This window comes from Geotrypetes seraphini, chromosome 9 (assembly GCF_902459505.1).
Source record: "Geotrypetes seraphini chromosome 9, aGeoSer1.1, whole genome shotgun sequence".
Lineage (NCBI taxonomy): Eukaryota > Metazoa > Chordata > Amphibia > Gymnophiona > Dermophiidae > Geotrypetes > Geotrypetes seraphini.
This window is the reverse complement of record NC_047092.1, coordinates 70,246,429-70,262,230: the sequence shown is the minus strand read 5'-3', so window position 1 is coordinate 70,262,230 and position 15,802 is coordinate 70,246,429. Positions and strand designations below refer to the sequence as shown.

Below are 15,802 nucleotides of genomic sequence, written 5' to 3'. Positions count from 1 at the left end.
TAGCTGCCAGGTTGAGGACCAACTTTCCAATGTAAGCAGGTCCTGCACCATATAATTCTGTAAACTGCATTCACTTACTATATTACATAGTTTGGCGTCATCGGCGAATAGCGTTATTTTACCTTGAAGCCCTTGAGTCAGATCCCCTATGAATATGTTGAAAAGGAGTGGACCCAGGACCGAGCCCTGCGGCACTTCTCTGGTCACCTCCGATGTTTTAGAGAGGGTACCATTAACCACCACCCTCTGAAGTCTGCCACTCAGCCAATCATTGACGAATGCAGTTAGTGTCTCTCCTAACCCCATCGATTCCATCTTGCTTAGCAGCCCGCGGTGTGGGACACTGTCAAAAGCTTTACTGAAGTCCAGGTACACGACGTCCAAAGACTCTCCCAAGTCCAACTTTCTTGTTACCCAGTCAAAGAAGCTGATGAGATTGGATTGGCAGGACCTACCCTTGGTGAATCCATGCTGACTGGGATCCCGAAGATTCCCTTCATTAGCAATTAACACCTCATAATTGATGCTAATTGTCTCTAATTATAAGTTTGGGGGTAAGGATAGGGATTGGGACTTGTATACTGCATTTTTTTGTAGTTTTTTACAACTATACTCAAAGCGGCTTACATACAGGTACTTCAAGCATTTTCCCTATCTGTACCTGTGGGCTCACATCTGTGTAATGTACCTGGGACCGTGGAAGATTAAGTGACTTGCCCAGGGTCACAGGGAGCAGTGCAGGGTTTGAACCCACAACTTGAGGTTGTAGCTCTAACCACTGTGCCACACTCTCCTCAGTTATGCACACAACTTGGCCCATTCTGTAAAGAGGTGTGCATCAGGTCTAACACGTGAATTTCAAAAGAGGGCATGATCAGGGGAGAAACATGGATGGATCATGGGCATTCCTAAAACTGGTATTGAGTATACCCAATCTGCGCACAACTTAGGTGAAGATATTTAAGCCTGTTTTATCTTGGCCTAAGTGGCTGTGCTTATATGGGTGATGTCTAAGCATAATTCTGTATATGGTGCATGCCTTTTATAGAATCATGCTACGTGTCATTCTAGTCAGGGCCATATAAGAACATAAGCAATGCCTCTGCTGGGTCAGACCTGAGGTCCATCGTGCCCAGCAGTCCGCTCACGCGGCGGCCCAACAGGTCCAGGACCAGTGCAGTAATCCTCTATCTATCCCCTTTTCCAGCAGGAAATTGTCCAACCCTGAGTGTGTAATTTTAATGGTTCATAATTCATTATTCTGACATGATTGGCTCATCCATAATTTCAAGAACACCTAAATATGTGCATAACATTTTCAAAATGAAAGTATGTGCCTATTTTTGTTTTTGAAAATTACACCAGGAATTTATGCACTTGCATTTACACCTGCTCTTGATTGTACCCAATATTTACAGGTTAATTTACTAGCCTATAAATAGATGTATTTTGTAAAAGATATGCAGGCAGCTTCTCAACCCTATCTCTAGGAAGGCCTTTCACTTAGGGTTCCTTTTACTAAGATGCAGTAAAAATGGCCTCAACATGCCCTTACATGGGTCTTTCCTGAGTACTAAGACCATTCTTACCACAGACTGAAAATGGCTGATTTTCCATTTTCCCAGTTAATGACCATGCACCAATGGTTCCATTAGCATGCATCCATTAATAAAAATTATTGTGTAAGCTCTTATTGCTACCCATTTTGTAGGTGGTAAGGGCTCAGAAACTAATCTCGTGTTAATCAGTTAGCATTCAATAAAGTGGCTGTGCTAACTGATTTGTGCTGTCATGCCAATTCTCCGCCACAGACACGCCCTTTCCTAGAAAAATTCAAAATATTTTTTAGCACATGATTTGTGTGCATACATTGGCCCTGATTCTATACAGTCCACCTAAAGTTTGGTGCCGATATCAGTGCCTAACTTAATTGATCAATAAATGCACATTTCTACTCAGAAAGCTTTGCTCTATATGCAGAAATGGTTTTTAAAATTGTCCTCAATCCATTTCAAATAAACTAAACTAAACCTTAGGTTTGTATACCGCGCCATCTTCACAAGCGTAGAGCTCGGCACGGTTTACAGGGTTAGGTTGAAAAGGAGCTACAATGAAGGGTTATAGGAAAGGAGCTAGGAAGATAAAGAGGGACAGGGTACCAAAGAGCGGGAGGTGTTAGATTTTTGAAAAGAGCCAAGTTTTCAGGTGTTTGCAGAAGGATTGGAGGAAGCTTGAAATTCTGAGCGGGGATGTGAGGTTGTTCCAGAGTTCTGTGGTTCTAAAGGGGAGGGATGTTCCTAGTTTTCCTATGCGGGATATACCTTTTGCAGAGGGGAATGATAGTTTCAGTTTTTGGGAGGATCTAGTGGAATTAGGGTTAGAGGAGTTCCAGAAGAGTGGGATAACGGGAGGGAGGATGCCATGATGGATCTTGTTAATCTGGATTTTCAAAACATTTCTACAACTTGACTCAGTTTTTATCACTAAAATTTCACACAGGCTCACACGATGACTATGTACTAATACTGGTATATGTCATTACCCAAGATATACATATTTGAGACCTGAAGTTGTTTTCTCTTTTATTGTTCTAGATGATTTCCCTAAACCTCAAATTACTGTCCAGCCAGAAACCCAGTCAGCAATAAAGGGTTCAAATGTGAGTTTTATCTGCTCAGCTGCCAGTAGCAGCAATTCCCCAATGACCTTTGCATGGAAAAAGGACAATGAGCTGCTGTATGATGCTGAAATTGAGAACTATGCACACATCCGAGTGCAAGGTGCTGAAGTGATGGAGTACACTACCATTTTGCGAGTGCACAAGGTTGAATTTGGCAATGAAGGAAAATACCAGTGTGTGATTTCTAATCACTTTGGTTCATCATACTCCGTAAAAGCCAAGCTAACAGTGAACAGTATGTATCTCATTATTTGAAACTTTTTTTGAAAATTCACATTGCAAAGGAAAACAAGATCCATTTTGCCTTCATACTTTAATTTGCAGGAGGAAGGACTTTATAACCCAGTTGAAACTGATAACTTGTTCTGTAACCGGCACCATTGTCTGCTGCCGCCAATCATGTGTCAATCACGTGACGGCGCTGGTTAGAGAATCACGCCTCTGGCAAAGGTAGGCACTGGAAATATAGGCCTACATTTCTGGTGCTTACCTTTGATGTGAATCAGGCCTCCATAGGTGCTTTACAGCACCTAACACCACTCCTACAGTGGCAATAGGCACCATAAAGCACCTACAGAGGCATGATTCCAGCATCAATATTTTAAGCACCTTGAAAATCAGTGAAAAACACCATTTAAACAACGTTTTTCACTGAGCTTGGGCACCTACCAGTGCTTAAAAAAACGGCACTGTTTAGAGAATCCGGGCCAGAATGTTTTTATTAAAGATTCTTGTTAATTCTAGCATTGTTAGACCTTTATAAATACTGTAATTTTTTTTTTTTTTTTTTTGAAAAGCTATAGCTGTAATTAACCCCCCTCTCCCCCTCCTTTTACAAAATCACAAAAGTGGATTTTAGCACATGCTCTGCTTCTCCCAACACTCATAGAGTTCCTATGAGGGTAGGGAGCAGTGGGGAGCATTCGGTGAGCCGGCCTGCGCTAAAAACCGCTTCCGTTGTTTTGTAAAAGAGGGGTGTAAGATTGATAAGAATCATAAAACAGAATAATGATTTCTTAGGAGGATTAACCCCCTCCTTTACAAAGCCGCACTAGCATTTTCTTAGCACCAGCCGCCGCGGTAACAGCTCCGACGCTCATAGAATTCCTATAAGCGTCAGAGCTGTTACCACCACAGCTGACACTAAAAATGCTAGTGCAGCTTTGTAAAAGAGGGGGTAAGTTATTGTGTATTTACCTATGGAGAAATGCCTGATGAAAATTCTCTCCACCCCATATGTATGGAAAAATATATATGCTGGAGAAACCAAAAGGAATGGAACAATGGTTTCTGGATGACAGGAAAACTTTATTAAAAATAATATGAATATAAAAATATAAAAACAGTGCGCTTATAGCTTGTGGTGAAAACAAGTTATCTGTTCAACAATGTGATACATCTTATAGTTCATAAAACCTGATCGCAGGTATCATTTCAGATTGACTCATATTGCAGAACAGACAGTTTGTTTTCACTGCAGACTGGTTTTATGAACCATAAGTTGTAGCACATTGTTAGATGACTTGTTTTCACCACAAGCTATAAGCACATTGTTTTTATATTTTTATATTTGTATTATTTTTAATAAAGTTTTCCTGTGTCATCCAGAAACCAATGTTCCACTCCTTTTTTCCTTTTGGTTTCTCCAGTCTAGTTTGGAACATAGGGCTTTCTTTTTGTTCTGCATGCTTTCTGTCTTAGGGTAAAGGGGTGGGGTTAGTTTAGACTCTTTGAAGTATGTAAGCACATTGACTGGCTGCCATTTATTGCAAGAAAAACTTTATTAATTTTCCCTTTCATTTGTAGACCCACAGCTACAATAGTCTGAAAATGCACCCCAGTAAGAGTAAGAAAGATTGTGAAGTAATAGTCTCATTACAGCATGCATGTTGTAATACCTTTCATATTACATTACAGTTCTTCCTTCGTTTACAAAGATGCCCATGGACCTCACCATTCGAGCTGGTGCATTAGCGCGATTAGAATGTGCTGCTTTTGGTCACCCAACGCCACAGATAGCCTGGCAGAAAAATGGTGGCACAGATTTTCCAGCAGCACGTGAGAGACGCATGCATGTAATGCCAGAAGATGATGTATTCTTTATTGTGAATGTGAAATTTGAGGACACTGGAGTCTACAGCTGTACAGCTCAAAACAGTGCTGGAAGTATTTCAGCCAATGCAACACTTACTGTATTAGGTAAGAAAAGCAGCTAATGTGACCGTGCTGCCTCTGAAAGGGAACAGCATGCTGCCTAGTGATACTGCTATTCACTAACTCTGGGAGTGCGATTTGAATCCAATCCGGGATTTCACAAAACCCTTTAGACATATTTTCTAAAATCCCATGTCCATCTGGTCAATTTGATTCTTGGATAGGGGTGGAAGGATCTCGGGACTGGAAAAATGAGGGAGTAAAAAGTGGGGGAGAGGTCTGTAGGGGACAGGGAAAGAAAAAGATCTAAAAAAAAAAGTGGTGAAGGGATCTTAAAAATGGAAGGGGATTGGAGAAGAAAGGGCATGAGGTATACAGGAAGAGGAGGAGAGGGGAATTAGGGAGCAGCAGGAAGGGAAGATCATGAGGAAAGAAGGGGAGGATTGGGGGAAAGGAAGAGATAGATTGAGAAGGGAGAGATAGAGGCACTCTGAATAAATTTCTTCTATTGCCAATCCTTTGGTTCAAACACCCTGTGTTGTCTCCAGTTCCCATATTCATACCTTACATCCCCCTCAGATTCTTTTTCTCTCACACCATGTGCCCTGCATTCTTTACAGTTTTCCCTCACTCACTCTCCCAGCTTGGAGTTTGAAGGAAGATAGTAGTTGCAAGGCATCTCCTTTACTACTAGGGGCTTGAATGTCATGCATTAGACCAGAGGTGGGCAACTCTGGTCCTTGAGGGCTTGAATCCAGTCGGGTTTTCAGGATTTCTCCAATGAATATGCACTGAAAGCAGTGCATGCAAATGGATCTCATGCATATTCATTGGGGAAATCCGGAAAACCTGACTGGATTCCAGCCCTCGAGGACCGGAGTTGCCCACCCCTGCATTAGACTGTCTATGTAAAGAAAACAGAAAAAGTCCCTACTTAGTGTAAAGAAAAATGACCACATAGAGAGATCTCAAGGTGAAGATTTAAATTTTATTTCCATAGCACCATCAGTAGAAAAGGGGACCCCACTATGGTCTGTGTTTCTGTGGGAGTGCCACCTGCTTCAGGGGTCAAACTCTGAAAGTACCAACCCAACTAGTATTACTGCACATCAGAACCAAAAGAACTGCTATAGCTAAATGATTTATTATAAGTTATATTGAATTTCAAAAATATTTTTCAACTAAATATTAACATATAAATATTTAAAAAAAGCAAAGAAAAAGCTAAAAAGTGGGGAGGACTAAGCGATGATTGGATGGTGAGGTGGTTGTTTGTTTTTTTTCCCCCCTATTATTACCCCTCCGTTTCTCTGAGCTAATCCTACCATATGTGAAGCTTTATCTCAAGAGTGTGTGGTACATTCAAGGGAGGTGTTCTTTTTTGGTTGAATTACTGAACCTCGACATACAGTAAACTATGCTAGAACACTGTAATGGTCCATAGTTACAAGTGTGGCATTCTGGCTCCAAGAAGATTTTCAATGTCATGTTGTCACAGAAATTGTAGGTGCATACTGGGATGGGTGAAGAGGGGGAAAGATGTACCACTGCTTCTGCTTCCACTTAACTTTGATCCTGGTCTCTTACAGTAATTTTTTTGTGGACTGACCAATTCTGTAGTATGGGTTTGGTATTGTGGCCCTTGTCTTTTAATGAGATGAGACAGTAATATCAGGTACATTTATGTGCTGCTGTTAGACAATGACTGAGTTGCTGATTTATGACTTTCTTTAAATTCCTCACATTTGTAATGCTGTGGCTATTTACAGAAAATACTAGGCCAAGTATAAGATCCAAATTTATACTGAATGATGAAATATCCATTTTTTCCTCAGAAACACCTTCATTTCTGCGACCACTGGTGGACCGAACTGTTACAAAAGGTGAAACGGCTGTTCTGCAATGTATTGCTGGAGGAAATCCTTCACCAAAACTAAACTGGACGAAAGATGACAGACCGTTATTGGTTACAGAAAGACATTTTTTTGCTGCAGGTAACCAGCTGCTGATTATTGTGGACACAGACGTTGAAGATGCTGGAAAGTACACTTGTGAAATGTCTAACACTCTTGGAACAGAGCGGGGAAATGTTTGTCTTAATGTAATTCCTACGCCTACATGTGATTCTCCTCCAAATGCAGTACCAAATGCTGTATCTTCACTTGAGGATGATAATTGGACCACAGTTGGCATTGTAATCATAGCAGTTGTATGCTGTGTGGTTGGTACCTCCCTTATGTGGGTGGTCTTTATATACCACACAAGAAGGAAAAATGAAGACTGCAGCATCACAAACACAGGTATGTAAACTCAAGCTTGGTCTTGGATCTGGTTGAGCATGCTGATTGTTCTGCATTTTTAAAATTGCAGCAACTGTGTACTTTTTCTTACCAGAGCTGTAATAGTCTGCATAGTTTGACTTTAAAGAACAACTTTCCCACAGGGAAGCAATATTAGGGCCCCTTTTACAAAGCTGTAGTAGCGATTCCCGTGTGACAAATGTGATGCAGCCCATTCAATTCTTGTGGGATTTGTTGCAGTTGCCACACAGGGAATTGCTACCGAGTTTTGTAAAAAGTACCTTTAGGCTTTATATTGTGTGAATATAATATACAAAGGCTGATTCATAAGTCAGGGCAACTATTTATTTTCTCTTGAAAATGCACCAACGCTGAAAATCTAATACAGTAAAACCTTGGTTTGCGAGCATAATTCATTCCAGAGCCATGCTTGTAATCCATGCTTGTATATCAAAGCAAATTTCCCCATAGGAAATAATGGAAACTCAAACAATTTGTTCCACAACCCAAAAACTTTAATACAAAATACATGTACTGTATTGTATAAAGTAAAACAAATAACCAGCACTTTACTTTTGAATAGATTCGTGGCTGGTGTGAGGGAGACGAAAGGATGAGAAACATAGAAACAAGATGGCAGATAAAGGCCAAATGGCCCATCTAGTCTGCCCATCCACAGTAACCATTACCTCTTTCTCTTCCCGAAAGATCCCACGTGCCTATCTCAAGCCCTTTTGAATTCAGACACAGTCTCTGTCTCCACCACCTTTTCTAGGAGACTATTCCATGGATCTACCACCCTTTCTGTAAAACAGTATTTCCTTAGATTACTCCAGAGCTTGTCACCTCTTAACTTCATCCTATACCCTCTCATTGCAGAGGTTCCTTTCAAATTAAAGAGACTCAACTCTTGCGTATTTACATTACGCAGGTATTTAAACATCTCTATCATATCTCCCCTCTCCCACCTTTCCTCCAAAGTATTCAGACTGAGATCTTTAAGTCTGTCCCCATACGCCTTATAATGAAGACCACATACAATTTTAGTAGCCTTCCTCTGGACCGACTCCATCCTTTTTATATCTTTTTGAAGGTGCGGCCTCCAGAACTGTACACAATATTCTAAATGAGGTCTCACCAAAGTGTTATACAGGGGCATCAATACCTCCTTTTTCCTACTAGCCATACCTTTCCCTATGCAACCTAGCATCCTTCTAGCTTTTGCCGTCACCGTTTCAACCTGTTTGGCCACCTTAAGATCATCACATACAATCACACCCAAGTCCCGATCTTCTGTCAAGTAGGACGACTTTCACTATAACTAACAGAATCATTGCTATCTGTTTGCTCACTGAAATCTGTTTCTTTCTGTGTGACAACAAGGAACTTATCCAATGAAAGTTGCTTCTGCATCCTTTTGAGGATTTCACAGAAATGTGACATTGCATTGTCATTAAACAGATTCATCGCTCGCACTGCTACAGCCTTATTTGAGTGGTGCTTTTCTACAAAATTTTGCACTCTTTCCCATATTTTAAACATCTCCTTAATCTCATTTAAAGTGAGAGATTCCTCTGTCTTTTTCTCCTCTTCCTCAAATGAGAGCTCCTCCACCATACCTCTTGTTGCGCGCAACGCAGATCCATCAATTCATCGGTGGTCAACTCCTGGCCATGTTCCTTCACCAGTTCTTGGATGTCATCCTCATTCATATCCAGTTCCATGGTCGTCCCCAAGAACACAATTTCACTGACAACTGTGTGGTTGTGGCTCCTGCTTGGGTGAGTGTGCAAGGTGCCATTCCTTTCCTCTTCACTTCTGCCCATCACTTGTTTGTAGTATGCTGTGATCTCTCTGTTAGACTTGTGGTCAGTGCTTCCCTTACCCCACTCCACACCTCTGAGCAATATTCCTTCTGGCACCACTGATAAATAATATGTTCTGCCTTAATCTGCACCCTGTTCTTGGCAGACTCAAATAGGATTTTTTAATGCTGCAGTGCGTTGCTTTATTTCTGTACCAACTAGCATTTCTGCCACTTGATCAACTTCCTGATCACCCCCGCAGGAGATGCCAGAATTCTCTAGAAGTGATTATAAATTATTTTCCTTAGTTTTTCTAGCTGTGGTTTGTATGTTACAATAAGAAGTATTTGGCTCAGAAATGTGCCTTTTCTGTGACTTTCTGCTTTCCCTGTTTGAAGTGGGAATTTTGTTCACCTGTAGATTTCAGAGGTATTTTGTCTGAAAAATTCAGTTAGTATCTTGGATCATGTGTGATGAGGAAGTATTAAGTGCATCACTTTTTTAAAAAATATAGGCATTTGCCTGGAATTAGACCATATCTGACCACTTGGATTTAATTGTTCCAGAATTGATGGTTTTCACACAAGTGAATGATGACACAAAGCACCTATGTCAAATTGCATCAACCTGAACCTACCATATTATGAGTCAATTTGTCAGTGTTTAAGCATGGGTTCATCAAGTTATGATGCAAACATGAACAAAATTTGGTTTAGATACTTAGGCCCTCTTTTACTAAGGTGCGCTAAGCACTAAATCAATACATGCGCTAACGTGTCCATAGGATAACATGCACGCGTTAGCATATATCATGTGTTTAGCGCTTGCTAATATTTAGCGTGTGCTAAAAAGATAGCGCACCTTTGTAAAAGAGGGGGATAGTGGATGCTGTAGATGGGTAGACTGGATTGGCTATTTGGCCTTTATCGGTGTCATGTTTCTATGTATGTAAAATAAAGTTAACCATAACCTTCTATATAAAAGTCAACACTACTGTTTCTGCAGTTTGACATACAGATATAGTGACAGAATTGCTGCTGTCACTGTATATTAACTTTTATGGCCAAAGTTTGTCTGATAATCCCTAGAAATTTTTTAAAAAAATACTAATGTGGCCAGGTTCTTATGCTGCTGTATAAGCACCTTTAAATATCAATTAATGTGGTATAGTTTTTTTACAAGCCTATCAGATTGCAATGTCAGTTATTGATCATTATGAATGCTGATCTCCAAGTTATTGATTGTTTAGATAAACTGGCACATTACTTCATCCAAAGTCCAAAAATGTGCTTATATTTTTGAAAGCCAAAAAGAGACTTGGTTTAATGCTTTGTTTGCTCAAGTAAGCTTTTTAATATGATGCATTTCATTAAGAACTTGTTTGTTCTCATTTGACATCATGCTTATCTTGCTATGCATGTTTGCTTTAATTACAGATGAAACTAACTTGCCAGCAGACATTCCCAGCTACCTGTCTTCTCAAGGTACATTAGCAGAAAGACAGGATGGGTATGGTTCTTCTGAAAATGGAAGTCATCATCGATTTGTAACTTCTGCCATAAGTGGATATTTCTTACAACAAGATATTAATGGTAGGTTCTTCTCAAGAAAAAGGAAAAGTTTGATTATATAGCCACACTTAATTCAGCAAGAATGACAAATAAAATCTAACTTTACTGTTTGGAGTCTTCAGACATCTTCTTTTAGTATTTATGAGTAGCCTTGTGTGGAGTAAAGTTATAGATTAGCTGACATTATACCTCAAATGTTTTGTAATTTTAAAAATAGGCTTTGATGAGATACTTTCACATTTTTTAATGCTTACAGAACACTTGTTCATTAAAGGCATATTCCAGGCAGGATACAAAGCAAAAGATAAGTACAGTAGCAAAAGAAAATATATATTCTTTATTATCCCATCAGATCAGTCCAGATCTGATGGGATAATAAAGAATAATAAAGATAATAAAGAATAATAAAGAAAATCTGATGGATTTTGCCCTCCTACCAGCAGATGGAGACAAAACAAAAGATTGTAGGTCCTACCTTTGATAGGGCACCATATAGTCTGCATCTTAATTATGTGTTTTATTGTTATTTAGTAAGAATTGTAGATCATAGAGGCTACAAACTTTTAAGTAAATGAATCAATAAATATTCTTTGCCTCCAGAATGTGGTAGATGGAGCATACCCATATGGAGCATACCCATGATGGGTATTATGGAGCTGCTGGGGAACAGTAGAAGAGTGAGAAGTTTTTGGGCTTATCTCTGGATTACCTCCTTACCTTTTGACACTGGGGGTGATATCTGGAAGAATCAAGTGTTCTCCTCCCTTCCTCTGATCTTAAGTCTTCCTTCCTTCTGGCTTGAGGTGGCCATCAAGATGGATAAAGCTGTTTGGAAAGGAAAAGTCAAGGTATTGAAAGTGCAGTAGCAAAATGAGGGAAGCACAAGAGGCTTTAGTGGAACTGCTTAGGGAGGCATCATTTGGCCAGAACTACCATGGTGAGTCAAAAGGCCAGCACTGGAGGTTTTGGTATTTAAGGAGTAGCAGGACCACCACAGGGGTACAGGACTGCAGGCTGTCTTTCAGCTTCAGACAATGTGCATGGTGACTTCATTGAAACATGCAAAGATCTGCTCCATGTATTTCAGTCACAGAGGGAGCTCTGATCTGTGATAGGCATGTGGTGGTTACAGCGTGGCAGTTCAGCCACTGGGTAGAGATCTTCACTGGTTATCCTGGCTTGAGATGGAGATCCTCTGGTATGGGATCCAAAGATGAACCTTTGCAGCATTTGAAAGCACGGGACTAGCATTTTGGCTGCAGAGAGCCACATGGGACAGACTTTCTCTGAACATCTTGTTTGCCGAGGGGTCACTAGGCGTTCTCAACTGTTGGGAAACTTCCCCCAAGTTTGTTCCTCTTCATCAGTTAATCATAAGCAAAGTGGGATGCTCCAGAGTCTGGCCTAAGAGTAGACAAGTCAATGAAATTGTACACCTTGATTCTAAAGGAATAGAAGCAGAAGCTGAAGGTTCCAAAAGTTTATACACTAGTGACAACAGTCAAGAGAATCACCATGTCGAGAGTAGTGCAGTACTCAATAACTTTTAAAATGGATAGCTTTGCGACTTTGCTGAAACAGATGTTTGAAGTGGCATACCTGGCAGTACATGTGGTGGTCTACAATGGGTATATTTCCAGGCTTTGTTTTCATTGTGTTGAGCTTTAAAGAAGGGATGGAGGAATGGACTGAATCCCAAGGAGACTACTTCTGGAGGCATATGTGACTGATGCCTCTACAACCTTTTGTGTGAAATATGGTGAGGGTTGTTTGGCTGGAGATGCAACTATAAGATCTACCTAAGCAGACTACCCTTCTGTGGCAACCTCCTCTTTGGCAAGAATTTTGAGTCATTAGTTATGAATCTTGAAGGGGGATTGTGGAAGAGCCAAGCTGACCTTTCAGAACAACAGGAAAACTGGCCATCAGAGGCTCAAAGGGGATATGTGCTTCCTGCGGGGGCTAGTGATAATCTGGGCCATCCCACCTTCAATCAAGTGGATAAGGGGATAGTCAGCCAATCTTGAAAAGGAGCCCCAAATGTTTTGGGCCAGCGAGTCCTTGATGTGATGAGGGACGAGAATCTCAGATGTCCAGTATACTGGGGAATCCCTTTGGGTTAATTTGGCCAGAGGAAAGGACAAATGCTTGTATCTTGGCGTAATTTACAGACCCCCAAGACAACAGGATGACCTGGATATGGAAATAATCGAAGATATAGAAAATATCACCTTGCGTGGGGACACAGTATTGCTAGGTGACTTCAACATGCCTGATGTGGATTGGGTTACACTTATCTCTGCTTCCGGCAGCAGCAGGAGGCTATTAAACTCTATGAAAGGAGCAAGCCTCAGGCAACTGGTGTTGGAACCGACAAGGGATCAGGCAATACTGGACCTGATACTTACCAATGGAGAAAGTGTCACAGAGGTCTCGGTGGGCGACACATTGGCCTCCAGTGACCACAACATGGTATGGTTCAATATCAGGAAAGGTTTCACTAAATCTACTACACTAACCAAAGTCCTCAAATTCAAGGACACAAATTTCAAAGAAATGGGAGACTTCGTTCACCAGGCGCTACAAAGCCAAGAAGAAACCGATAACGTGGAAGACATGTGGTCGACTTTGAAAGCAACCATACAAGAAGCAACAAACCGCTATGTAAAATCAGTAAGTAAACGGCGAAGGAACAGTAAGCCACAGTGGTTTACTGCGGAGATCTCAGACCTGATCAAGGAGAAGAAAAAAGCATTCATCTCTTACAAACAATCAGGGAAGCAGGACTCTAGAGCAGACTACCTGGCCAAATCAAAAGCCGTCAAAACAGCAGTCAGGGAGGCTAAATTCCTCATGGAGGAGTCTCTAGCAAAGAACATCCAGAAGGGAGATAAATCCTTCTTCAGGTATATCAGTGATAGAAGAAAAAACTCAGGCGGGATTGTACGTCTTAGGAAACCAGACGGAGACTATGTGGAAAAGGATTTGGAAAAAGCCCAACTATTAAATGAATACTTCTGCTCAGTCTTCACCCGAGAAGCGCCAGGGCTCGGCCATCAGCTACAGACAAGGGTTGGCTCAGTTGACCCGTTTAGTAACTTTGAGTTTACGCCCAGCAGTGTCTACGGTGAGCTGTCAAAGCTCAAGGTTAACAAAGCAATGGGGCCGGACAACCTGCACCCCAGGGTGCTTAGGGAGCTGAGTGATGTCTTGGCGGAGCCACTGTCCGCGCTCTTCAACCTCTCCCTTAGTACAGGCAGCGTCCCGTTGGACTGGAGGACGGCTAACGTCATTCCACTCCACAAGAAAGGCTCAAAGATGGAGACAGCAAACTACAGACCAGTGAGTCTAACATCGATAGTGAGCAAACTAATGGAAACTCTAATCAAACACCAATTAGATAAGATCCTGGATGAGGAGAATCTACGGGATCCCCGACAACATGGATTTACTAAGGGGAGATCCTGCCAATCCAACCTGATCAGCTTCTTTGACTGGGTAACGGGGAAGCTGGATATTGGGGAGTCCCTGGACATCGTGTACCTGGACTTTAGCAAAGCATTCGATAGCGTACCACACCGCAGGTTACTGAGCAAGATGAGTTCTATAGGATTAGGTAACACATTGACGAAATGGGTTGGGAGCTGGCTTGGAGGTAGGCTCCAAAGGGTGGTGGTGAACGGCACCCCCTCCGAAATGACGGAGGTGATTAGTGGAGTACCACAGGGCTCAGTCTTGGGCCCAATCCTATTCAACATCTTTATAAGAGACTTGGCAGAAGGGCTTCGAGGTAAAATAACATTATTCGCCGATGACGCCAAACTGAGTAATGTAGTGGGCAAATGCACAACAGACGAAGATTCAGTGCCCGACAACATGATGCACGACCTACTCCTACTGGAGCGATGGTCTAGGACATGGCAACTCAACTTCAATGCCAAAAAATGCAAAGTTATGCACCTGGGCAGCCAGAATCCATGCAAGTCTTATACCCTTAATGGCGAGATCCTAGCAAAAACGGTAGCAGAACGAGACTTGGGGGTAATCGTCAGTGAGGACATGAAGTCTGCCAATCAAGTGGAGCAGGCTTCGTCCAAGGCAAGACAAATCATGGGCTGCATACGAAGGGGTTTCGTCAGTCGTAAGGTGGAAGTCATTATGCCATTGTATAGATCCATGGTGAGGCCCCACCTGGAATACTGTGTGCAATTCTGGAGGCCGCATTATCGCAAGGATGTGCTGAGACTGGAGTCGGTGCAAAGAATGGCCACCCGGATGGTCTCGGGACTCAAGGATCTACCATACGAAAAACGGCTTGACAAATTACAGCTATACTCGCTCGAGGAGCGCAGAGAGAGGGGGGACATGATCGAGACGTTCAAGTATCTTACGGGCCGCATCGAGGCGGAGGAAGATATCTTCTTTTTCAAGGGTCCCACGACAACAAGAGGGCATCCGTTGAAAATCAGGGGCGGGAAACTACGAGGTGACACCAGGAAATTCTTTTTCACTGAAAGAGTGGTTGATCGCTGGAATAGTCTTCCACTACAGGTGATTGAGGCCAGCAGCGTGCCTGATTTTAAGGCCAAATGGGATCGGCACATGGGATCTCTTCACAGGGCAAAGGTAGGGGAGGGACATTAAGGTGGGCAGACTAGATGGGCCGTGGGCCCTTATCTGCCGTCTATTTCTATGTTTCTATGACTGTTCCTTGGAGTTTTCCTGCTTTGTCACTGACGCTTATTGTTTCCTGTTGCTCCCAGCCATTAGAAGCTACAATGGAATACTTGCTACAGCTGAGGGCTATGGTGACAGTCTGAGAGGAATGTGGGCAAAGCAGATGCTCTATATACTTCATAGTTCCAAAAAACGAGGAGGTCCTTTGGCCTTATCTTGGACTTGAAGTATATAAATGCCACTCTGCATGTTCTTCACTTCAAGGTGGAAACACTGTACTTTGTCATGGTAATCTTGAAGCAAGAGGAGTTTATGATGAACTGGGATCTCAAAGATGTGTACCTGTATATTCAAGTCGGGAAGGAACATCAGGGATGCCTGAAAATTGAGGTGTCGGATAGTATTACTAATTCTAATCACTTCCTTTCAGCCTAGCTATTGCTCCTCAGACCTTCATGAATGCTATTAAGGAGGTAAACATGGCTATTCCCAGGAAGGGCACCTTAGTTCAATCTCTGTGTGGAGATTGGTTCATCAGAATAAAGCCAGACAGTAAGGCAGCCATGTCCCAGGTGATCCAGTTACTGGAGAGTCTTAATTGGGTAGTACACTTAA

At 41.9% G+C, this 15,802-nt stretch overlaps 1 protein-coding gene across 2 annotated transcripts in view; it reads left to right on the top strand.

Annotated features, from left to right (window-relative positions):
• The window catches only part of LRIG3 (leucine rich repeats and immunoglobulin like domains 3), a 159,631-nt gene that overhangs the window by 131,004 nt on the left and 12,825 nt on the right, over positions 1–15,802 (top strand). For both annotated transcript variants that reach the window (XM_033958694.1, XM_033958693.1), the window contains exons 13-16: positions 2,595–2,915; positions 4,598–4,879; positions 6,670–7,134; positions 10,376–10,531. In XM_033958694.1, the coding sequence (XP_033814585.1) occupies positions 2,595–2,915; positions 4,598–4,879; positions 6,670–7,134; positions 10,376–10,531 (1,224 nt within the window). The remainder of the gene's footprint in view (positions 1–2,594; positions 2,916–4,597; positions 4,880–6,669; positions 7,135–10,375; positions 10,532–15,802) is intronic.